We start from the raw sequence: 26,974 nt of genomic DNA, 5'->3' as shown, positions 1-26,974 counted from the left end.
TTTCAACAGATTACTGGATTTGATGGTTGAGCTTATGACAACAAATGGTGGATGGGTTGTGTGCTGTCTAGAGAAGAAAAAGGAGCTTAAGTAACCTTTTATTTATGCATCCTTGTGGGCCGGCTGCTCCTTTTTCATACCCAAGAAGATAGGATGAATTGATTGTTCTAAAGAACTTCATACTTTGTAAATTACACCCTACAACTGCCACTGGGAGAATGTTCAGACTATCAAATGAAGAGATGCGAAAACTCTGACAGATTATGTTGTCAAACAATGTGTGGTTGTACAAATAATCTGTCACTACGGCTTTAGAGGACTAGGTAATGGCATATACAAGAACAATGTGATATTTAATCTTGAGTCTTTTCTTGTTGAAGGTGAACAGAAAATTTCTCAATGAAAGGCATTTAAACAACTCACTGATAAATACTTACAGCTGCACCAATGTTTAATTACTAATATTAATTAATGTGAATGTATTTGTGCAATTCAAGTATAGTTACATAAATTATTTGTTGCCTTTTTTTGAACATGTAGTGTTTACTTCAAAAATTATTAACTTAAAAAAAACAAATGGTCCAAACAAAATTTTAATTTGAGAGTCTGCAAGCAAACAAATCCTACTACTGATATACAAAAAATTATTAAAATCTGAGATGTAAAGACCCAGACCATTGGTTGATTTCACATGGAAAGAAGTCAAATTCAGATTAGCTATGTGTCTGACATTTCGTATCACTAGGTAAGTGATCAAATATGTACAAAAGCTAAACTTAATGTTAATAAAGATTAATGAAAGACTCCCTCTCCACAAAGCATTGAACTTGCCACAGCGGGGTGGTCTGACTGTGACTCAATGATGTAGATAGCCATATTAAAGGTGCAATCACATTGGAGGGGTATTTATGGTGTTGCCAAACTAACATACTGTATTTGTGTGAATACAGGCTGCACTTTTTTCCTAAATCTTAGCTTGAAAAATCATGGTGCAGCCTCGAATCTAAATTTCCCCTCACATCACAAATAGTCAGATTCTAAATGACATACACAAGTACCTTGTGATTTGAAATTAATAAAATTGCAAGTTACTGCAGTTACTTTCGTAAACCACCAAAGACTTAGAAGAAAATAGTAGAAAAACCTATACCTAGTTTGCAAATATAGCAGCTGTTCGAAGCACAATATACATGTATCTGCATACTATGTTCCGCTAAATTATTTATTGTAGAGCTGTCTGACATATCAAACTAGATCAGTGTTTGGCCTGCAGTCCCTACCTGGGAATGTAAATTAAAAATTACTCACTCACACAAAACTTTAAATTCGATTGGCAAAGTGTTTCTTTTACGTGCTGTTTTGCAGCCTTCAATTTCAATCATTCCATTATAGCAGCATATCTACAGTTCCTGAACAACAAAATCAAGCGAGTGTCTTTCCACATCTGGATATTTGGAATTTGTTCTTGAAATGAACATAGACTTTTCAAACTAATTAAGAGTTTCAATATAATAGAGGGAAACATTCCACGTGGGAAAAATATATCTAAAAACAAAGATGATGTGACTTACCAAACAAAAGCGCTGGCAGGTCGATAGACACACAAACAAACACAAACATACACACAAAATTCTAGCTTTCGCAACCAACGGTTGCTTCGTCAGGAAAGAGGGAAGGAGGGGGAAAGACTAAAGGATGTGGGTTTTAAGGGAGAGGGTAAGGAGTCATTCCAATCCCGGGAGCGGAAAGACTTACCTTAGGGGGAAAAAAGGACGGGTATACACTCGCACACAAACACATATCCATCCACACATATACAGACACAAGCAGACACATTCCTGCTGTTGAGTCTTTATATGTGTGGATGGATGTGTGTTTGTGTGTGTGTGTGAGTGTATACCCGTCCTTTTCCCCCCCCTAAGGTAAGTCTTTCCGCTCCCGGGATTGGAATGACTCCTTACCCTCTCCCTTAAAACACACATCCTTTCGTCTTTCCCTCTCCTTCCCTCTTTCCTGACGAAGCAACCGTTGGTTGCGAAATCTAGAATTTTGTGTGTATGTTTGTGTGTCTATCGACCTGCCAGCGCTTTCGTTTGGTAAGTCACATCATCTTTGTTTTTAGATATAATTAAGAGTTTCTCATCACTTGCGCACTGGCAATGAACATTTTTTTCATACACATGAGATCTACATCCAGCTTCCACTTTCTGTGTTCCTTTGCATAATGCATAGCTGGTAACTTGATGTTGCTCAATTGTTATATAGGATTGCCAAGATACTTTAGTGTCTGCATCACTTACATAGTATTAGTACTTTGTAATAGGAGGTAAATTTTCTAGTGTGGTCTATATTCGAGATTTACTTTTTACTATAATCTCGTATCAAAAGTTTATATGCAGCCTATATTCACATGTGGCTTATATTTGTACTAACACAATATGGTTCGTGAACAGAGGCCTCTTCAATAGTAGCAAATGCACAGCCTGTATTGCTGATTGATCTCTCCTTGTAACATTAACCAACATGGCCTTGCTATGTCAATAATGCAAACTGCTGAAAGCAATGGGAAACTATAACTGTTACATTTAATGAGAGCATGCAGCTCTATTGTACTGTTTATTAATGATGGCATCAACTCAGATAAAATATTCCAGAGATAAAATAGTATCCCATGCAGATATCTAGGGAGTATAGAGGAGGATGTAGTCGCCTGTTACTGAAACAAAACTGGCTGTGTATAGGGTGGAGATTGGAAAGTTAGATCCCTTAATCAGATAAATACAACAGACGACTTAAAAAGAGAAATGGATACATTGGAGCTGGATATAGGGGGATAAGCAAAATGTGTTAAGTGTAGTAACTGCTATGTAGTATCAATTAAAATGAACACATTTACTGCACATACACATAACAAGCTAAGACTAACATGAAATTATTGTACAATATGATATTGCACAGATAAAAAGCTCCAGGCTCCAATACATACACTAGAGCAATGTAATTGATGCTTTAACAAGCTAGTCAAATACTATAAATTATCACATTTCCATTAGCCATACTTGCAAAAAATTGGAAAACAGGAAAATACATTTTCAGTCCAAAATCTTGTAGTAGCATATGATGACAATGCTTTAGTGGTGTCACCGCCAGACACCACACTTGCTAGGTGGTAGCTTTAAATCGGCCGCGGTCCATTAGTACATGTCGGACCCGCGTGTCGCCACTGTCAGTGATCACAGACCGAGCGCCACCACAAGGCAGGCCTCGAGATACGGACTAGCACTCGCCCCAGTTGTACGGACGACTTTGCTAGCGACTACACTGACGAAGCCTTTCTCTCATTTGCCGAGAGATAGTTAGAATAGCCTTCAGCTAAGTCCATGGCTACGACTAGCAAGGCGCCATTAGCATTATATTGCATTTATCTAGAGAGAGTCTCACTTGTATCATCAAGAACGCTGTATACAAATGATGGATTAAAGTTAAGTATTCCAGCAGCTACGTACTTTTCTTTATAGCATTCATTACGTATCCTGTTTCAGACCTAACGCCCGCCTGCGTGAGTTAGCGCGTGCATCTTGGCCGCCTCTTTCAATTAGTGTGCGTAGTGTTGGCAAGTCTGCCAACACTACAGCTTTTCCAGAGGTTTTGTCACAATGCCTGCTAACATTTAGTCTGAAGACACATATGCCACAGTGACTTGGACTGACACCATATTTTTCTCTTATGAAGTACAGTTTTGTGTGTATATTTTTGGTTCAGATCCTGTAGCCACTAGTAATAGAAGTTTCACTGCCTCCTTCTCGAGACTAGAGATATTTAGCTGCCTAATCTTTGAAGCCAAGAGCCTGATACTCTCAGGTTAGGGGTATATTTTCCACCTCAGTTGGTGATAAGGCTGCCATAGGCTGTTTCTTACTCTGCCAGGATATCATTTCTCCTTGGGATTTAAACTGAAATCATAATGTCAGTCTTCTATCCTCTGCACCTCCAGTCCAGACTACACTGCAGTAACCTATTCTGTGGTATTCCTCAGCTTCAGAATATAATACTTTCTTATCCTCGGTACATTTAAGACATCTAAAGATCCTTTTGACTGCCTGCCAGAGGTGCTGCCTGGATTATTAGAAAAGTGGTGAACATTTCCTGTCGAGTTGATTCTGGACCTGTTCTGATTGTACATGCATTAGACTTCCATTGCTTCCCAATAGGATATGTTTACCATAGTTTCTTTTCCTTATCCTGATTTTGGACTCGTGACTAGTGACCAGTTGTTTATTGTTCAGTGGCACAGATATCATGTTACAATCATTCATATTGAATCCATTGAGAATGTGCTTCACACAGCGTGTCTGGTCTATCCACAAACAACCTACTTTGTGATTCATAGTAATTAAGGTATCTACGCAGTTAGTAACTTAACCAATGTCTCTCAGCTTGAACTTTTCACGTAGTTTGTTTTTGAAAACATCTGCCTCCCACGGGCTGCTACTAAAGATCAGCATAATATTCACATTATCTCCAGATATCAAAATGTATGTACCTTGATTTTTGCAATAGAAATACATGTCAGCTATTGACCTTCTGTCTAATTTCTAGTTACTGCAGCAACTGCCTTGTTTCAATCCATATGCCACCTTTTTAGTCTTTTAATAACAGAATCTGACACTGTCCTCATAAATGGATCTACTTCCAGAACTTTCAGATAGATCTCTTCATGTAAGACACCTTGTAAAAAAGCCGTGACATCATTTAAGTGATCAAACTCTATATAAGGTTTAGCAGCCAGAGCAAATAAATCCCTTAAAGAATTGTGCAGTGTAGCCACTTTATATGTTTGATAATAGTCTAAGTCTTGCTTCTGAGCATAACTATGTATCACAAGTCATGCTTTATAATGCGCAATGTGGCCTTTCAGGTCTTTCTTAGTTTTTCAGACCCATTTGGCATTTATTGCTTTCTTGTCTGGCGGTGAACTAGCAGACTTCTCTTTGTGAGAGGGTAACTGTCATTCAGAATTCTTTCAGACTTTTGTATAGGCTCAAATTGCTATGGTTGCTTGTTATTATTATTTGCATTGTCTGAACTTAATTTCTAATTGCAGCCAGATACTCATCAAACTATTACTTGACGTGATAGTTTCAGGTTTGAGGTCAGTTTTTTTCAAGTTCAGTAACTGTTATTTCATTCCGTTTCATGAATAATATGAAGAGTAAACTTTACTCCTGTCACTCAGTTTCTTCTTTGTACCGTTCAGAAGTACCTTCATCAAAAATAATGTCTTATTTTTACGATTCTTTGGACATTTTTTCCAAAAGGCCTGTATGCTGTTTATTCTTTACAGTATCCTACCCAAACATTTTGAGATGTTGATGGTAAAGCTTCTTGCTTCTCCAAGCTGCTTCTGGAGTCTTGTTTTTAGTGTCTCAATAAGATATCTGTTAATTAGGCAGACTGCAGTGGAGACTGATTCTGCACAGAATTCATTTGGCAAGTTTGCTTCGGAGAACAAGCATCTTGATTCTTCCATCATCATCATTATTAACCCTTTGAATGTCAAGGTAATAATCTATCGTCACCCCCTACTGACGCTAATACTGTCAGAGTGCTGATCCGTCGGTACTCTGCTTCTTCTTATTTATCTTACAGAATCGGGCACTAGATGGTGTTGGCGTGCTGATTACAGATGCTCTTTGACTCGAGCTACGTGTAGGTTGATAGCTATCAACAATTGAGCATCGTTTCAGTGAAATATTAGCGTTTGATTATTCCCTTTTGCATCGTATGTTTATTGACGTCGTGTTTCGCAGTACATGTTTACATTCTGTTATTGCATTCTACATTCTTGTTTTTGTGCAGTACTGTTATTTATCATTGTTTCTGTGTGTTTTCTTCACATTAAGCATTTACAGTTTGTTTATTTTCTACACTTTTTGTGAAAAATGCGACCTACACCAGGCCATAACAAAGGACTTACAGACGAATAAATTTGTGTACTTTTAGATTGTACTAGCGATACAGAGTGTTTTATCGAAAGTAGCAACAGTTCAGAAAGTGACAGTGACGTACCCGACGATATTGTGAATGAAAGTGAAGACGAAATGGAAGATGTACAATACACTGAAGTAATTGCACCGGAAACACTCCAGCCATTACCACATCCATTTCAAGAGCTGCCAGGACCAAAATATATGCCGCCAGCAGGATCTCCTGTGATAGAATATTTCAGTCTATTCTTTACTACAACGTTGCGGCAACTTATTGTAACTGAAACAAATCGCTCAGCCTAACAGTTTGTAACTAAACACAATACATTGTCCAAACCATATAAGAAATGGAAGAATGTGAGAAGTACCGAGGTAAGAGGTTTTATTGCTTACTTACTAAATATGGGACTCAATAAAAGGCCCACAATGCTCTCATACTGGAGCACAAAACCATCACAGACACTTCCATGGTTTGGTAAAACATTTTCTGCCCCCCCGATTTAGGCATCTTATGAAATTCTTTCATCTTGTGGATAGTGAGAAATGTCCAGCACCAAGCCATCCTGATTATCACCCATGTATCAGGTACCATCCATTGGTAGATGATGCTAATAATATATTTAGACATCATTACACACCTCATGAACAACTTAGTATTGATGAGAGTCTAGTTACCATTAAATGTCACACTTCCCTATTACAGCATTTGCAGCTGATGATCCTCGTGGTTTTCCGGGTTTGAGAAAACTTCCAGAGAAGAAAGAATCAAGATGCTGTGTGTGTACTAGTGAGGGAAGGAAAAGAAGGTCAAGAACTGCTTGCAATAGGTGTAATAAGGGTTACATGGTGAATGTTTTCCTAAACACAAATGCTAAGTCATACTGTAGACATGGAAATTCTGTAACGTTCTCTTCAAATAAATAATTGTTATCTTTCTAAACAATAACACAAATTTGATATCCCTCATGTCATTTTACTCATAAATGTGTGTAGCTTCTATTGACTGTAGTTAGCCTTCTTAAATTGAAGCACAGTGTTGGATATATGAAATCAAAGTCAAATTTATAATATTAAAAAATATATATATTTTATTTGGACTGTCTCAATCAAATTCATTTGAAACATTATGATAATCTGTGTAAGCCATAATATTCTACATACTTTTATGGATAAGAGGTAATTTTTTCATATTTTTAAAGTGAATACTGAATGATATATGGCAATTTAAATAGAATGTAGCATAACAGTATAAATACGTATGACATTTTTAGCACACACCACTCCAAATCGGGTGACTGCAAAAGGGTTAACTCTTAGTTACTCCATTTTGTTTTTGTGTGTATTCTGCTGTGGTCCGATGTCAGATTCTTTCTTGTCTGAAATAGATTTTTAAAATACTGTTCACATATTTTCTGCCACTATCTACGCACAAAGTGCAGATACTTTTTACAGTCTGCTTTTTAACAAAAATAGCTGTGGTACTCAATTTTTATTTCTGGCATTATAGACAAGTACTTCCTTGAACATTCGTCAAAGCAAGGAAGTATTTGGCCTCTCCAACTGATCTCGTCTGAATTGGCCAACACAAATCTTGGGAATTCCCGTAGCTTGTGCAGTGATGCTAGGTGGTACACAGCATGCCATATGCTCACACATTCAGGATAAATTACTGTGTGTCTAACTCAACCCCCTACACTCTATGTAACCTTCCTCACCCGTCAAGGGTCTGCAAATGCTACACACAAAACTGACAACACTGCAAGCGTGCAGAACCTGAGAAAGAACTGCAGTTTGCTGGTGCCTGGTTTCCTATCATTCGATTTGCTGAAACGTCAATTAATCATTAAGTTATTGTCATCTAAGTATAAAGACAGTTCATTCAAGCAAATTAAAGGGGGGAGGGGGCAGAGGGAGACGGCTCTGTGTTGATCTCTTCAAACCACTAATCACCATTAATTGCACAAATCAGCATGATTTTGCAGAAAGCATCGCTTGTGTGAAACTCAGCTTGCCCTTTCCTCGCATGATATCCAGCGAAACATAGATGAAAGGCAACAGGCAGATTCCATATACTAGCTTTCCAAAAGGTGTTTGACATGGTGCTCCACTGGAGACTGTTAATGAAGGTATGAGCATGTGGAATAGGTTCCCGCATACGTGAGTGGCTTGAAGACTTCTTAAGTATTAGGACATAGTATGTTGTCCTCGATGGTGAGTGTTCATCAGGGACAAGGGTATTGTCAGGAGTGCTCCAAGGAAGTGTGATAAGACTGATCTTATTCTCTAAATCTGATGGACAGTGTGAGCAGCACTCTGAAGCCATTTTCTGATATGTTGTTGAGTACGGGAAGATGTTGTCGTCGAGTGACAGGGGGATGGTACAGATGACTTAAGGCAAAATTTCTAGTTCGTGTGATGAATGTGCTGCTTAACACAGTCAAGTCAATTAAATACCCAGGAGCAACATTGCAAAGTGATGTGAAATGAAATGACCATGTAAGGATTATAGGAGGGAAAGCAAATGGTCAACAGCAGTTTATTGGTTCCTCTGTAAAGGTGACCACATACATAAAAAATGTAAAAATGAAAAAACACAAAATGTCATACTTGCCAAACCAGTTGTAATTTGCATTTGCTGAATTTGGGATAACATAGTGAGACATATAGGGACACAAAATTAGTGACATCACCACCCGTTAAAAAATTCACAAAGTTATGCCCTCAACCGACAAGTTGGTTACCAGAGAAAAACCATTAACAATATCGTATACAGTGAGACACTCAGTAGCCTATGCAAGCCCGCACAAAGTGTAATGCCCAAGCTCAAGTGGGAGCAAACTAAGCATCTGCCCTACAGCCCAGATATGATGCCCTGCAACTTTCACGTGTTTGGTAATAAAAAAAAAAAAAAAACTCAAAGGAAAGTGCTTCAACACTGATGACAAATGAATGTCATAGTTGGGGACTGGCCCCAGTCACAGCCACAGAAATTTTGGGAAACAGTGGGATACCTGTGCTCAGGTCTGTAGTAATTACTTTTCAATAAAGACTTCATTTATAGTCACAGTGTTATTTCACACCTTTTCTTTTGAGCACCCCTTATAGAACACTAGTGCAACAAATTCTTGAGTACTGCTCAAGTGTTTGGGGGAAATCCCTGGAGGGAAGGCAACTTCTTTTCATGCAACACTATTGAGAAAACTTGTAGAACCGGCATTTGAAGCTGACTGCAGATTGATTATATAATGTACATTTTGCCACCACGAAGATACGAGAAATTGCTGCTCGTACGGAAACAGCCAGTAATTTTTTCCCTTGCTCTATTTGCAAGTGGAACAGGAAAGGTAATGACTAGCAGTGGTACAAAGTACTTTCTGCCACACACCATACGGCAGCTTGCAAAGTATGTACATATATGGAGATTTAGATGTAGATTAATGACTACATATCATCAGTGAGGTCAACTACAGTTGAGTCCAGCTGATGTAAAATGAGGATGAGCGAAAGAAATGGCAATTATTTTACTGGATTACTTACGGGAGCAATTCAGTCCTTTGTATAAAATGGTTTGCAGAAAGTATAGAAAACATTACCACAATTGTTGAATCTTACAGTCCAATTTAGTGGGCCACCACACCATCATCTCACTGAGTGGCAAATGTCAGATGCCTGGGAATAAGTTCGTGTCTACACTTCCATGCAGTGAACAAGAGAGTCAACTGACCATTTACAAGCAGTGTCAAGTTTTGAGCCCACGTGCAAATAGTAACTTTTAATTGACCTAGAGCTGGCATTTGTCTTGCAGCTACTATACTTATGGGCATCCTTAAAAACCTATGAAAGATTTTCAGTCATCAATATGCAAAACTGAATCCATGTATTTACACAATTCAACTGTAATAAACTTAGCAACTGTTTTGTGATAATCTTTTACCGAAAAATGTGAAGGTATGGTAGTGTTCGTTAGTGCTTATAAGAACAGCTGGAGCACACAATATGAACACACTGCAGAAGGCAATAGGCAACCAATCTGCAATAATCGGTAAAAATGTTACACACAGATAGCAAGGACACTTCCTGGGGGAAAAAAGGAAAAAAAATCTATTTCTGATCACAGGATAACAAGGAGAGTTGTTGTTTTGTCTGTAATATTTTACACTTCAGTATTGTCACAGAACATATCTCGGCGAAGTAATGTGAATGCTGTGAAGTTGTGATTGAGATATATTCCTTCTTCCTATTTTAACAGTAAGAAATACTCACAAACTGTGTGGAAACTCTTCTCTTAATATTTTATGAAACCATGATAAATACGTAACTCACCCACTCAGTAAGGTTTACAAGACAGCCACTCGTTGGCTGCAGTAGTACAGAACTTCGGAAAGGTGCACCAGGAAAGCCTAGCTCTCGGAATGGAGTATCAAATTCTATTTCTTGTTTTGTCATTGCCTCCACCTAAACAAAAGCATAACTAGATTTTCAGTTACAATAAAGACAAATGTTAGGATTCTACTGACAAAAACAATCTTAGTACTAATGTTTATCCTTTTTATTTTAGCGATACAACACAGATTTTTTTAAATATCAGATGCAAAGAACATTAGACAGTGAATACAATAAGTGATCTTTTGTGCCGCAACACTATTTAACTGTGTTCTAGTAGTTACCTTTTCACAAAAACTCCTGAATGCTGTCTTCAGTTTATGTCTTAACTCCCGTTCAGACTGTTCAGCTGCAAGATCATCACGATCATGCATGTGTTGATGCTTCCCCAAGTCTGTTGTGATTTCTCCAACTTCTGTGTAAAACTGAACATCCACATGTTTCTTCTTTCCAAACATAATGGCATGCTACACAAAAATAAGAAGAAATGTTGAACAATAAATACAGTGATCTTCGCCCCCTGCACCCCCCCCCCCCCCATATTAAATATATACAGCACACTATGTGTATCGTACAGGGCAGCTGTAATCTATAATGCTTTGAAGATATTCAACACCAAAATTTGATGTGGTACAATGGAAATAATTCAAAAAGTTGTCAAATATAAAATTATGTAATTCAACTGAAGACAAATACACTTTAAAACTGGTCAGACAACAGTCTCACTGGTGAGCAGATACTAAATTCTGATGAGTGATCCTACAATGAAAATTCTCTATACATTTCATTCATACTAAAAGGCACCGAAGGTTCAGCACATCAGAGGTCAAAGTATTCTGTAAAATACTAAGTACAAAGACAGAGTTTTCAAGGCTAACTGTAAATGGCTGAGAAAATTTGAAAATCAAAGTAGAAATTTCCTTAAATGCAGCATGATACCTAATTTGCTAATTTTATATTTCTGAATTTTCTGGATGAAATCCAAATATCAAGAGCGGTCTCAGTAGATAAACCCATCGAGATAGAAACCACTGATTTTTTTATACTATTACTTGAATCAGAAGGAAACACATTTTGGAAAAATGCTCAAAGCAAATCAATTTATTTTTCTAGTAAAATACAAGTTTGCCCTCAAACTAAAATAGAGAAACCACAAAATCCCATCACTTTTATAAACCAGTCTCCTAACCATAGAAATATTCCATTCTCACCAACCCAATATGCACTTGATGAATGGATCCATTATTATAATATTTCATTAATCTTTTTTTCTAAATCAAAAATTACCACAATCAGCAGTCTTTTTTTTTTATTTTTGTGGAGTAACTTAAACTAAACCTGTACATCTGAGAACCTAATTTGCATCGGCAGACAAATCATCTTATAGAGCATAACAAAGTGTGACGCATTGATGTCATTCAACACTTGATGCAAACTAACATCACATGCATTATTCTCAAATTTGCTGCCTGACCCTAAAATCACCAGTTCATCTGGCTTTTATCTTTGGATGAAATGCTGTTGCCTAACATTGGCTACACTAAACACAGTCTCACACAAGCTGCAGGAAATGTATGATACATGTGCCAAAGTATGCTGTCCCCATCTGCGTAGGTGGTTCGATAAGTCTGGTAAATTTTGAATGAAAGAATGGAACATTTTTGTTGCGCCTTCATGGTATGTCAAGGCTCATATCACGAATTTCAACAATGTACCACATAACAGTTCATTGTTGAAGGCCATCTGAATTGATTAGTGTGTCAACTGCAATCGAAATTGGAGAAAACTAAGATTCATTCTGTAATTAAATAATTTGATTTGAAGGGTTGGACTAACAGAATCGGATAGAGTTAACAAGGATTCTGCACCATCATTGAAGACCATTTACTTTTGGATTAGTGAATTTAAACATGGTCGTACAAGCACTGAAAATTAAGCACACAATTGGGATCACCACAATGGAAACCATTGACAAAATTCATGATCTAGTGCAAGACTTCCAAATAAAAATTCATTAGATTGCTGATACTTTAGGCATCTAAACTGAGGGGGTGCATAATATCTTGACCTGCATGGAGAATTGCCTATGAAGAATCTGTATGCGAGGTGGGTGCTGCAATTGCTCACAGTCGACCAACAGCGCATCTGGCACAACATTTCAACACAATGTTTGGCTATGATTAATTACAATAAGTAAGACTTTTTGCTTCAATTTGTGACTGCTGATGAAAGCCGGCTGCATCATTAAACACTAGAGTCAAAACAGCAGTCCAAGCAATGGACAATGGCTGGTGCACCAAAGAAGGCAAAGACTATTTTTTCAGCTGCTAAGGTGATGGCCACTGTGTTTGTAGGATTCTTATCGAATAATCCTCACAGACGGGTTTGAAACCGGCAGTATCATAACTGGACCCTATTGTGCTTCATTGTTGGATCATTTGAAACTTGTGTTGGCTGAAAAATAGACCAGATCAGCATGAAAGAAGTGCTCTTTCACCAGCATGATGCCCCAACTCTCACATCGGCAATAACAATGGGAAAAGCGCATGAATTGGGCTTTTAATTTGTTCCTCATCGACCCTATTCACCATACTTAGCCCCCAAGTGACTTCTTCGTGTTCCCTAACTTGAAACTTTGGCTTGCTGGGAAGAAATTTCCATCAAATGAGGAATGACAGTTGCAGTTGTGGTGTCACAAGGCTGAGGCCTGTCCCACCCCTCATTAAATCGACCAAGACTTATACGAATAATTGTAAGAACAGTTATTATTATTATTATTATGTTCTTTAAGTTTGTTTTTGGGTTTTCATAAATACTGTGGGAAGAAAGTTTATTTATGTTGCAGAAAACATGGAAAACGTAGCCCAACGATCACCACGAAAGTTCGACATAGCAGCAAGTGGGCAAAGAATAAAACGAATGCTGCAAACTACCGCGAGCCATGGAAGAGCCTGGGCCGCGAGGGCGTCGAGCTTCCTACGTCGTCGTTGTACAACGTCAAAGGAAGAGATATTCTGCTTTCTCTTTGTAAACAGATCGATCGAGTCTTGAAAGGTTCATGTAAAACGTATAGGCGGGTTACACGTTACGTGGGACCCGATGCCTGTAATACTTCCACAGTTATTAAAAAGTTGTTAAACGGCAAAACCAATAGTTCATCATTTATATAGATAAAAAGTAGTAAAGATATAGGAAAGGAAGAGTTACGGCGTCAGAACGAAAAGTGATACATCGCTCAGCAACGAAGAAGGACGTAAACAGTGGGCGTTACATGGTGAAAACAAATCAACTGATAAAATAGTAAGTCTGTAATTAAGCATAAAGCCACGTAACACTGCACAGTCAACCAGTATTTTGCAGAGTGTGACAGAATCTCTTTTTCCGATGGGATGAAAAAGCTGGAGGACTGCTGGACCAAAGTGTATATGCCTCAAAGGAGACTATGTCAAAAAATAAGGTGACTTGTTTAGGAAACACAGACTTTTTCCTTGCTGTTTTACCATACTTAACAAACCACTACTAACTGGTCACTTTGAGAAAACACTCTGTGCAGTGACTTAACAAGAGCAGTTGTTTTGGCAGAAATATAAAGACAATTTGTGACTTCAGATACACTGACAATGCAGTCATGTTTAGGGCACATGGATTAGATGTTCTTAATCATTTCTTGGAATGTTTTAATGGTCTCCATTTCAGCACCATGATTATGATGGAACTCTTATAATAATGTTTCAGCAGAGTAGAGGAGCATATCTGTTGAGCTTTGGGGTTTAGAACTATTCCAGAGGTATTGAATTTCACCAGGCAACTAACACTGCAGTATCCAGAATGAATTTTCACTCTAGCAGATTACAATTTTGTGCTGGCCCATGACTTGAAAACTTGGTATCTTTGTTTTTTTGTGAGAAAGTGCTCTACTGACAGAGCTCTCCATGAACAACCTGCCCTCACAACTGTATTTCCACCAGTACCTCGTATCACTTGTTTCCAAACTTCAAAATAGTTCTCCTACATACCTTGTGGAACCAGCACACCCAGAAGAAAGAATACTGTGGAGACGTAACTTAAGTCACACCCTGGGGGAATGGTTTCCAGAATGAATTTTCACTCTGCAGGAGAGCTAGTCCCACAAGGTATGTAGGAGGACTTCTGCGAAGTTCAAAGGTAGGGGATTACGTAGTGCCGAAAGAAAGACTGCGAGGAAAGGTTGTGCATCATGTTTGAATAACTCAGCTGTTAGATCACTTGCCCACTAAAGGCAGAAGTCCCAGCGTGAAGCCCAAGTCAAGCACACAGTTTGAACCTGTCACGAAATTTCAATACTAGAGTATTCCTGGAAGCTCAGTGACATGCTACTTACACAAGTACTATGTCACTGAGGCGAAGCTGAAGGAGACTAGAATGTTAAAAAGGTGTGTAGAACACCATAACACAACGTTACAACAAACTGAGAAATCTTTGGTGGTGAGCACTCTTTGACTAAGAAGCACAGCATGCAATAGGAGAAGAGGTCGAAAGATTATAGCAATCTGATTAACAGAAATATGGGTTTTAATTTATGGAAGTCGTGGATCCTTGCATTAACGTGCATCAAAACAGAATGCACTTTATCTTTGCTGTCTATATAAATTTTGGTAATTTTGGAAAATGATAATTCTTTCTTCTTAGCAGTTAGCACAAAGTGCCACTTAATGTTTACATTAAACGGGGCAGAAATGGCAGCTTAAAGTGCACGTCCATTTTCTGCAGCCTATATAACATTGCTGTGTCTAGTGGTGACATCTACTTCGGCAAGGCTTGGCAACAGTCTCCCATCTGAAGAAAGTAAACAGGTAGACTACTGATAATTTATGTGAAGCTAATTTTAGGATCGGGTATTAAAATTCCTTAGAAGAATACTGCAAACAAGTAAGCTAGGAGAGCTTATGTAGTCACAATACCAGTAACAAATTAAAACATGTAAAGTAAATTGTTTTCTTAACTATGTAATCGGTTTGTAAAATAGCCATGCCCATCATAATTATGATCCACAGACAAATGAATGAGCTGCTTGGAAAGATAAAATATGACATCCTAATTACTAAGCAATCTTCAGTTTTTATACCATAGTTCATCTATGTGAATTGGTCTGTTTAAGCTAAGAATATGTTGGTAACAGGCAACTACCAACTAGAGAGAAGAACTGAACAGATGACCATTTTCCAGGAAAGCATCACAAAGCTCCCTTGACATGCTTTAAATGTAAATTAATTATCATCCCACACCCTAATCTGGCACTGGATAGAACTTAGCACTAAAGCAATCATAAAAATTCCTTACAGCCATTGACTATGTGATAGAGTAGTAATGATACCTCACACATACTATGAATATTCAAATATGGCAAGTTTGTAAACAGCACTGCATGTATGACATTATACAATGATGAAAAGGAAAATGTTTGTGGTTACACGATAAAATAGTTACCTATAATCTTCCTTTTCAAAATATTATAGTGCATTAAGTGTAAACAAAAATCAAGAAAATGGGAACATTTTGCTTAAAATTATGTTTGACCGCAAGTCCCTGTACGTCGCCATATTCATTTAAAACAGTAGTCAGTAACATGATAACTTCACAAATGTGTGGATTTCTTTGTTTTTTATGGTTCTATTACGACTGCTCTCTTTTGTTTCTACGTATTTTGAAATGATTGACCAAGCAAGACAAGACCTTCACTGAATATTCTTAAAAGCATAAGGAAATTCCATATCATCCCATCTATGTTATATAATAGAGGGAAACATTCCACGTGGGAAAAATACATCTAAAAACAAAGATGATGTGACTTACCAAACGAAAGCGCTGGCAGGTTGATAGATACACAAACAAACACAACATACACACAAAATTCAAGCTTTCGCAACCAACGGTTGCTTCATCAGGAAAGAGGGAATCCCTCTTTCCTGATGAAGCAACCGTTGGTTGCGAAAGCTTGAATTTTGTGTGTTTGTTTGTGTATCTAGCAACCTGTCAGCGCTTTCGTTTGGCAAGTCACATCATCTTTGTTTTTAGATACATCTATGTTATATCATCTACGTCCAAACTCTACAACCCATTGTGATGTTCACGGATGAGGAGATTTCACACTGAACCACACAGTAAGGTTTTCCCAATTAAATTCAGATGAGGAGTGCAGGAATAATAAATAGGGTTCCTGTGAACAAATTTTGAGCTCATATTTTGAGCAAAGCAATCTCATTAATTTGGTTTTAAGGTACCAAAGATTGTAAGGAGTCTGTAGAGGATAGCAAAAGTTTGGTGGAGTGTTGCTACGCAGAACTTCAGAAACAATAATGTACTATCCCGACTCATAAGAAACGAGATTGACCACATTACCAGGAACTACTTAATGTAGCATATTTGGAGTGCAATTGCTTTTCATCTTTATTTATGTCCTTATATTGAGACAAAATACATCAATATTGATCAGCTAGTTTCAGGAACAGCTTAGTAGTACTGATATGAACTTGCATTACGCCAAAAAATGTGTACATGGCCTGTCACAAATAAAGTGATACTGGAGTTGAAAATTTGTATACTTTTAAAATATGTTGAATAAACTGAGATTGTCTACAAACAAAATCCATTTGAGTCAACATGTGCCTCCACTAGTTCCTTCTGCTGCTCACAAGATTTCCGATTTAGTTTTTTGTGATGCTATGCAGACTGTTCTTACATTCTGGTGGTGTGCAAGAAAACATCTGTAATTATTATATACCCACTGCCACCGAGCTGGTTGATTCTGACAAATTTTTCTTAATCATAGGGAGCTAGTTTAATACCAAAATGGAATAGACACACAACCTACATACCAAAACAAAGGTTCTTTAGTAATTCAAAAAGTCTCATTCATTTGTAAGAAAGTTGTACATTCCAGTAACTAGAACGTCAAGTGTAATATTCACCTATAATATTTTTACGCTCTTGACAAAAAAACGTTATAAGTTAACAATCCAAAGATGGAACAATTTATAGTGGGGTTCCCTCACTCTAAAAAACTGACAAACCATTCACTACTTGTGAGCCACTTCCTGTTAATCAATGACATCGCCACTATTTAATTCCAACTGAAAGAGTAACATTTTAGTTGCACTGATGAGAAGCATATTAATCACAGAAACCACTGAACATCCTACAGCCAGTGGACTACCAATAATGTGCAAAAACTGCTACGATTGTTACATTAAGCCAAAGATGACCACCCTATTTACCCAAGCATAAGACAACCCTCATTATAAGACGACAAACCTCCTTTCTTAAGAGGTTTCTTGAGAAGAATTTATTTTTAACATATTCTGACAAATAAAAATTACAAACTGTTTTATTGACATAAAGCATCTGGCTAAAAAGTTAACACTACACTTGTTCTAAATTTATAACAATTATTGACTGTCTACTTTTTGATACTGCAAGGAGACATAAAATAAATTAAAAGAAATGATTCACATTAATTTGCCGGCCATTTTCTTTTCTACATTTTTCACTTACTAACCCTGTTGTCTGCGGTATCATCATTTTTAACCATCCTAACAACACAACTGTGAAATTTATATTTTAGTGTTGCACTATTTGGTTGTTTCTTCCAAATATGTTACGATTTTTGAGGTTCTGGTTAACATGGGGCCTGAGGACACAGCCTTTTTTATCCTAATATATATACGATTTCGCTTCTGTAATGATGTGAGGACACGGCAATGTCTCTTGCTTTCAAACTTATCATCTGTCCATTGCTCCCTCATTGGCTGCACAGAACCTGCTGTTGATGCACCCCTTTTGTTCCCGTCATGCATCACAGCGATTGTTGACAACAATGTAGCATGAAACACGTAAGTACATCAGTGACCCCAACTAGACTTTACAGCCTACTGCAGAAATGAATACTATTTTGTTGAGTGTTTGTCAAATTTCAAAGTCGATTCAAATCCGACTACAAATGAACTAGGGCAAATTGTAGTTTTAATGTGATATATGTTCTTAAATAGCCAAATTTGCTGCCCTCTCACTATTCCCCCTCTTAACTCATCTGGTTCTCAGCCTAGCTGATATCACTATTCCCCCTCCAACCCTTCCCCAGTGCTGTGCTTAACCAAGTGCAAAACACAGACTGCAATATCTTCTAGAGCGCAAGTCATATGTAACAATAGCAACTAATACATAAATAAAAAATCACACTCACGATTCAGTTTAATTTTCGAACGTTCACTCGTTCTGTGATCTACTGACATCTGTTGGTCCTTATCTCCGTGACTGATCTTGCCACTGTAATTTATTCCCGTGACAAAAATTACAATCAGTCTAATATGGTTTATTTCGTTTGTTAGACATTTCATTCTGTATTAATTTTCCTTCTTGTTTCATTTTAATGTTACCCTCATGTTCTAAAGCTGATTACCAGTTGGTAATGTTTTTACCCGTTATTGCAAGATGTGAACAGTGACCGAATTTCTCATTTGCAAGCCACTTAGTAAATCATTATAATCTCTCATAATCAAATGAAGTGTTTATCTGGGTTCAGAATCAAGTAATATTTTTTGAGACACAACATTTCTTTACTTAAAAAGCAGCATTAATGTTTGCACACGGTATCCATACATATATGAGAACTTTTACTGCAAATTTATTCTAACACAACAAGAGTTTGTAAGATGATAGAATTTAGTACTATTTCCTCCTGTGTCTCACAAAATTGCCAAATTTTAAGCAGAGCAATAGATTGTTGTAGAGCCTAGTTCATAGTTTCTCATATATCTCTTGCACTCATGCCACACAAGTCAAATGTCACATGCTTGTTCAAGCAACGTCGATACTATACTGAGTGCTTCAGCATATTGAGAAATACTGAGCCTGTGTGAACACGAGTATCATTGCCTTGCCCTATCCTTCCGAATTCTTTAAAATAAATCTGCATGTGACCTTCGTATGTAAATATAAGACAAACCCCAATACATTCAAATAAAAAATGTAACGATGTTAACCATAGCAGGAATAGTTTTATCTGCTAATGTAAGACAACCCTGCATTTTTTGAACGACCATTTGGGAAAAAACCTTGTCATATAATCAGGTAAATACGGTACTTTGAAAGTAGGCCATTAAAAAAAGTTTCTCTTTTTCATTCCTATACAACTACCTTGTGCTCTCTCTCTCTCTCTCTCGTTTGTGTGTGTGTGTGTGTGTGTGTGTGTGTGTGTGTGGTTTTTTGGGGGGTTGGGGGAGAGCGAGGTGCGCTCTAAGTCATTAAAGAATTAATATGAAAGCTGGCAAAGTTTTCATTCCTTTTTGTGTGCCTGGCAACAACCCCAAGCATCTGCTATTCCGTGTGTTATCTCCTCTACTTCTAAATGATTTACTTTAGGCCAGAGCTTTTCTAACCAAACCTGAATGAATTACAAAAGGATGTTTAATTCATATCCATGCTGAGATCAGCAAAAATCTTAAGTAGGCTGAAATGTTAAATAAATATCTACCATTTCCGAATGTAACTGGCTACAATAGAGAGAGATTATTATAATTTACTGATACTGTACCTTGAGATGAAAGTGGAGTAAGATGATCATTTCACCGTCACAGGGTTGAAAGAAGGCATTCTTAATGTTGTTATACAAGATATCCACCTTATCACCACGAACGGAAGTGTATCTGAAGCCATTCACATGAGCCTCTAATGAACCTGGAGAGAAGATTTTTAACCTAATATATTGCTCACTCACTTATGTTACAAAAGACACAACATCATCATTATTACCACCACCACCACCACCACCACCACCACCACCACCACATACATAAGTACAAGTTTACAATTACGACATTTTAACAGATGTTGACGGGTGTAGAATAAAATGGGTGTAGAACTGAATGTTCTTAATTCACATTTGTCAATAGACTCTGATAATATTGGCTTTCTTGCTGACATGGTCAAATCCAGATCAACATTTCGACCCTGTGAAGATACAGGATAAGTTAAGGCAGAAGAAACAAAAGCAAAAGAACCTTAAACAATGCAAAGCTTCTATCTGTTACTGCATGCCCTTATTCTTGCAAACACTATGGAATCTCTCCTGCTGATTTATACCATTACCTCTAAAGAGACATTAGTGTAGGGTTTGTACACACACATTTCAGATGGAATGAGACTGACATTCAATATGACATCATGATTTGATAAAATAAGATGCAAGGTCCAGCGATCACAAATAATTTCTCTTGTGTAGACTATTCACAACAAACAGTAATGAATGGGAATATGACATATATTACAAGCATTTTACTAGTAGAATTTACATTGACAATCTTCTCTTCCGAACTGTGATTGTCATTCCTGGTTCACTGGTATAAAACCCTGATCTACAATGTAACCATTTGTTATTGCCAAATAGAGGGTATAGTTCTATAACTAGAAAAAGAGCATATCTTGATATGTAGAAAAGTATGTCTTCAACAATTTGTTCTCTCGGCATTCAAGTTCTTGTTATTAAATGGGGCACACATGAAATGTATGAGACATGATCAATGCAATGGCGTGTGGGCTGCACACTATTAAATTAAATAATCTTTCAGACTACCATGCACTCTTCAGAAATAAATTACTAAGCAAACAAATTTATCGGGTTTATCACTTTTCTTCTAATTTAACCTTTTCATCAACATTTTTTCATCATTTCCCTCTTCCATAAGAAAACCTAAAAACTTTATTTTTTATATACATACCACAAATACAGAGCCATGGTTTAGTTCATCATGACATTTTTATAAATCTTATCTATGTTCTTTTAACCATCAAACAGAACATGATGAATTTTATATTTAATTTCTCTCACCTACAATACTGTTTCTCAAATACTTTGAATAAAAACATGTCAACAGGATTCACAAACTTCTTTGTTACACTTCTCTCAGTATGATTTCTGTAGGATTACAGAGTTCTCTTTTGAATGTAAGCAAACATGACACTCCAAGCCTGTTGTTCAACAGGCTGACCTTCAGGAACCCAGTGAAGATACACAATTCCATGTATTCTTTAAAAAAATATCATCATCCCCTTGAATCTTGATTTGGTCATTAGAGCTTTTTTCACTCTAGGTGAAGTTGGGCTCTTTCAAGGCATGGGCTGACACACAGTTCCTGGGTCATAAGTTAATAACCAAGATTTGTCACGTTATCACTCTTTCCAAGAAATCAGGATCATTTTCAACGGTATTTAAAGTGTCAGTACAAACATTTTCATGAGCTTCTTTTTGTTTGATGAGAATTTTTAGCACTTGTTTCTCACACACTTTCCACATATTAAATTGGCTATGTAAAATCTGCCTTACGCACTCTTTGTCAATTTCTACAAAATCGGCAATCAACTTACTCAACCAAAGGCCAGATTGAATCATACCTACTTTTTCAATATTTGCACTAGTATTCAATGTTGCAGGATGACCTGGATATCATCAGCTTCAACGTCTTGGAAATGCCTGAACCATTCAAAAACTGACGTACATGATAAAGCATCTTTAGCATACACTTCCTTTCATAGAAGACAGGATTCAGTAGCTGTTCTTCCTAGTTTCATGTGAAACTTCATGACAATTCATTGCTCTATTATTACATTTATTTTTGCAGCAAAACAAAATAGCAGCTCTTACACAAACAAAGGCCATGGCAACACTGATCTGTCTACAGACACCAGATATGCCACATTCCACTGAGTCAACTTCATGCTTCACACCTACTGATCATCCCATTCATCTTTGGTGCATGTGCACTTACTCTGTGACAGCATCAGTCCTGTTATTTTATAGCCACAACTTACATACAACCAGCACATCTTACTCCAGCCTCCTCACAGGATTATCTCATCATTTATCACAGGCGAGCCATCTGTAAATGCGGTTATATCATATACCCACTCCACTTTAATTTCTGTACAGTATTTTATGCGGATATGACAACAAACCAGCTGTCACCCACAACAAATGAATGGTCACTGTCAAACTGTGACCAAGAGCGGAGTTGAACACCCAGTGTCAGAAACTCCTGCCGAGCACACTAGCTTTATTACAGTGATTGTTTCACATCTGTGACATTTGGATCCTTCTAACTACAACAGCCTCACTGAGTTACAAAGATGAGGGTTATCCTTGCAATGCAACCCTAAATCCTTTAATTCCCCTTGAGCCACTGCTGCACATCCATCTCCACCTCTGCCCGCCCCATGACCCTAGCTTCACACCTTCTCCTCCAGTCTCCCTCTGTATCTGTCCTATCTCCTCCTTCCAATTCATGTACCACATCATAAGGTACTGCCCACAATTCTCCTTATTTGGGGATAGAATGAGCTAAGTGGCACCACATGTCTATCTCGTTCACCTGTTGCTTCTCCATCCCAGCCATCAGGTGTGTGTGTGTGTGTGTGTGTGTGTGTGTAAAACCTATAGCTCTGAAGGAGGATTTATATAAGAAAGATAGCAATGGTCTCAAGCTTGTTTATGTCCCTATCAACGACTCAAAACACTTTGTAAGTTAAACAACATAATATTATCTACATCATGACATAAGCAAGATTAAAATCGATTAGGCACACAAGTTGTGAATAATGAATTCAACAAGTCATGGATCACTGGCTGTTAATAAGTAATTAAACAATTGTAATACCCGTCATTCTTTTAGCAACAATGTTGGGTCGTATGTACAAGTCCTTCAGTTTCGGATTGCCCTTATTCTGGGATAGAATAAGTGTATCCTGCTTTACAAGGTCTTCCTTCTCACGTTCTTCAGCCTCACGATTTTTGAACTTTTTCTGAACTTCTTTTATTAACCTAAAAGCAGTGCTGAGATTCGAAGATGGTGCTGACAGCTCTCCAGCTTCTTTGACATTGGTGCTACGGTATGTCCTGCAATACAAAAACAACAAATGTATATTACTTTCTATGTAGTATTACTCCCAAATAGTTAATATTGGTTGCTGTACCAATAGTAGAACTAGTGAATTTTCTATATTTCTCAAGAAACATGTGAAAAAGAAAATTGATACAAATTCCCATTGGAATCTGCAGAAGATTGTTTCTGGACTGGGAAACTTGAGTACTTATGTTGATCACAAATAAGTAATTACAAAAACTTACACTTCTTTCACAAATGTAGCATCAGGTTGTGGGTAAGTGCCACCCTCATTACGGCCCATAGTTGCACCAGGATGGAAAAAATTTATTCGCAGGTACGTGTAATCTCCTTCAACTGACTGTGAAATATTCTTGATTGTTGAGATATGGAAAGGTACAGGAATTCCAAATACAGGTAGTATGACAGTTTCGTATTTTCGATCTGAAAAGTATGCAGTAAACAATAATTTCTCAAAAACCAAATAAATAATACCTTACTGAGTAATTGTTTTTATAAAAAAGATAATAATAATAATAATAACAATTGCAACCCATTATTGTTTATTTAAATGGCTATGAGTCCTTCCATCCTCAAGATGTTCATGTAAAATAATGATGTGAAATAAGGATGCAAGAACTGTCTGCTCCTAGGCCTCAAAGTCATCCAGACTAAAATTTGCAGAAGAGCACTTTAAATGAGATGATTAAAAGGAAACTCAAGGTAACTAGAAATGTTAGCACAATGAGAGGAACTAAAAAACAGTAGAGGGTGGGGGGGATACGGCCCCTAGGATAAATATGTGCGGCAGATGGCACATTCCTCTGTCTTTGCCCTAACACTGGCACCAATGGAGGATATAATGTATTTAACTGACAATAAGACAATCACAAATATAAAACGATTCCCTTTTCTGAAGAGGCTCCTTGGGAAATTTTCAATTTTAATGTAACAAATTAACAAACTGTGTAACTGATATAAACAATGTAGCAAAAGATAAGATTGCTACTTACCATAACGATGACACGTTAGATTGCAGACCGGCACAATTAACAGACACTCACACATCAACTATCAGCCTTAGCCTTCATCAGGAAAAGAAAGAGAAACAGAGACCAGTCATTCACACAAGCAAGCACACCTCACACATACTTGACTGTCAACTGCAGCAGCTTGCTTGTGTGAATGAATGGTGCGTACTTCTCTTTCTTTTTCTGACGAAGGCTGTGATCGAAAGCTTATGTGTAAGTGTCTTAATTGTGCCTGTCTACAACTGAATGTGTCATCTTCACGGTAAGTAGCAATTTATCTTTTCCTACTTTGTTGATATTCCAACCTGGAGTTTCCACTGTTTTGTTACTGATATAAAGTATGTTAAGATCTGCACAAGAAGAATTGACACCATACATTGTTATCAGTTGTTGTGTTTTCTTATACCGAGAAATGCTTACACACAAGTAGTTTTCCATTAAAAGCCACAGAAGTCGCTGAGGCAATGTTGTTCTGTGTAGCAACATATGCCATGGCCCCTTTATCAGTGTCAACCACCAGCTCTTACCTTCTTGGTATTTCACAATGCAAGGAGTTGGAGAAGAACTCTTTAACTCCAACAGCTTCATTTGTATAATTTCTCAAGTAATCAAGGAGCATTAATTGTGTTTCTCACCCACATACTGAACAACTTGCTGCTCCAATTTATGATACCTTTCTCAATTTGATGCCCTGAACATTTGCTGTTTCGAACTGGCTATTTGTTGTTCATCTGATGACACCTACAAACACTCACTCCTGTTATATCAAATTTTCTTCCTGCTACACAGTTATTTGTGGCCCCTACACCAGAGTAACCATGAACTTAAAACAGTTTTATATTGTTTGCATGAACCAATTATGAAGTCCAAACTTTTAGATTTACATTTCTCAAGTCAAGCCTGTGACCTACACCCCTTATCAATCGCTACATTTACTATTCTTACTGCAATAAACTAACTAAATAACAACAATATGTTATCTTCTTGGGTTCTTAGTCCTGAACTGGCAAAAATCTGACCATTTCGGTCAATAGCGGACTTCACCTTTGGTTGCCAACCTTGAGAATCAACAGTGCTGTCGAGCAGCAGCTACTTTAGCACCATTATTGAACCTAGCGTTTCATTTATTGTTCTGGGCTTAGATTGTTGTGTGTGAACGTATTTGCATTACAAATAAATTGTCTCCTGTATAAATTTATTATGATAATTTGTCTCCAGTAGAAATGTATATTGTCTTTGCATTTATCCATTTGTAATGTCCATTCAGAACTGATTACATTTACATTTAGAAGAACTGCAACTTAAACATGGTAAATGTTCACAATAAGCAAAGCGTGTGGGATGTATTCCCATTGTCGGCAGTACAACAAAATTTGTTGCCATCTCACCACTACCCACCTCAACTTCAGCCATGCTGGTGCCACTGTACCCAATCCCATCATTCTGAAATAATCAAATTAAATCTGCAAATGACTTCAACTACCAAAGCTTCCTCGCCGAATGTAAAACAACACCAAAATTAAGCTATTACACAATGTAAAATAGTTGACCTCTGCAGCCACAGCTCTATCTGTGGATACAAGACTACCATGTATTTTTTTTAACAATGATTTTGGGAAAAAAGACCATGTCATAGTCAGGTAAATCCAAATTAAGATGGGTAGCTCTGTTCCTTGTGTCTAAAATGGGGTGAAAAACTTAAGACTCATAGAAACTAGAGGAGCTGTTACCTTCAAGAGTACAATAATAATAATAATAATAATAATATTCTTGTGTACAGTAGTGTGTAAGTAGAACAAAGCTGAGCCCCTCCCCCCCCCCCTCTTTTTGGCACACACTGTTACAAGAGATGGTCCCTTCATTTCTCCCCTAAATCTCAATGCCCTCAGCACCTTCTTGTTATCTACCCCCTTCAAGAGCAACAAAACGCATGGGGCATGGGAGAGGGAGGGGGTTGCACTTGTTCCTCAGAATACATGGAGAGTTTGCAGTTCAAGCATCTGCAGTGTGGTCCCTGCATTGCTAGATGGATTCAACCAAGATGGCACACGTGTCCCACCACCATAGATCTGATACCATGCAGGATTTCAGATGTGTACATAAAACCATTTGGATGAGATGTGCGTAGGATGCTCATACACAGTGGAAAGGTTAAGTACCATGTAAAGCACCCTTTCTCAAATGGTCCACACTTCTGAAAAATTTAGAAAAGTGGAAATCAAATCCCAGCACGGGACCACAAGTATCTGAGGACAGCCAATAACAAGTAAGTACTGTCCTGATTAAAGCCAAGCCACCTTTGTAAAATCTCACCTAAAAATAGTACTTCTTTCAGTTGTCACAGGCACAACTGCAGGCTAAACCCCAACACCACATGAGCAAAGTATTTAAAAGGAAAAAAAAAGTAAAGACTTGCAACATGAAAATAGAACTAGTACCACAAAAACTGAGAAATATTTGTCAACTGCCTACTCACAATGAGCCACCAGGTGAGGAGGAACATCTCTTAAGACAGAATGTTGGCCAGTACTTCACAAGATGCAATTTTAGTACTGCCAATACATACAATTAAAATTGTGGAAAAAAAACTGTTCCTACATTTCGAAACTATTAGTTCCACTCTCAGGTAGAAAAGAGGTATGCGTTGGGGAAGACTAAAAAGGAG

General features: G+C 37.5%; 1 protein-coding gene across 2 annotated transcripts in view; it reads right to left on the bottom strand.

The window, feature by feature from the left end:
• The window catches only part of LOC126469544 (FACT complex subunit spt16), a 135,352-nt gene that overhangs the window by 42,875 nt on the left and 65,503 nt on the right, over nucleotides 1-26,974 (bottom strand). For both annotated transcript variants that reach the window (XM_050096665.1, XM_050096674.1), the window contains exons 11-15: nucleotides 23,524-23,722; nucleotides 23,054-23,292; nucleotides 19,939-20,081; nucleotides 10,655-10,837; nucleotides 10,311-10,442 (exon numbers count right to left, since the gene is read on the bottom strand). In XM_050096665.1, the coding sequence (XP_049952622.1) occupies nucleotides 10,311-10,442; nucleotides 10,655-10,837; nucleotides 19,939-20,081; nucleotides 23,054-23,292; nucleotides 23,524-23,722 (896 nt within the window). The remainder of the gene's footprint in view (nucleotides 1-10,310; nucleotides 10,443-10,654; nucleotides 10,838-19,938; nucleotides 20,082-23,053; nucleotides 23,293-23,523; nucleotides 23,723-26,974) is intronic.

This window comes from Schistocerca serialis, chromosome 1 (genome assembly GCF_023864345.2).
Source record: "Schistocerca serialis cubense isolate TAMUIC-IGC-003099 chromosome 1, iqSchSeri2.2, whole genome shotgun sequence".
Lineage (NCBI taxonomy): Eukaryota > Metazoa > Arthropoda > Insecta > Orthoptera > Acrididae > Schistocerca > Schistocerca serialis.
The sequence above is the reverse complement of the archived record's forward strand: the minus strand, read 5'-3'. Positions and strand labels throughout refer to the sequence as shown.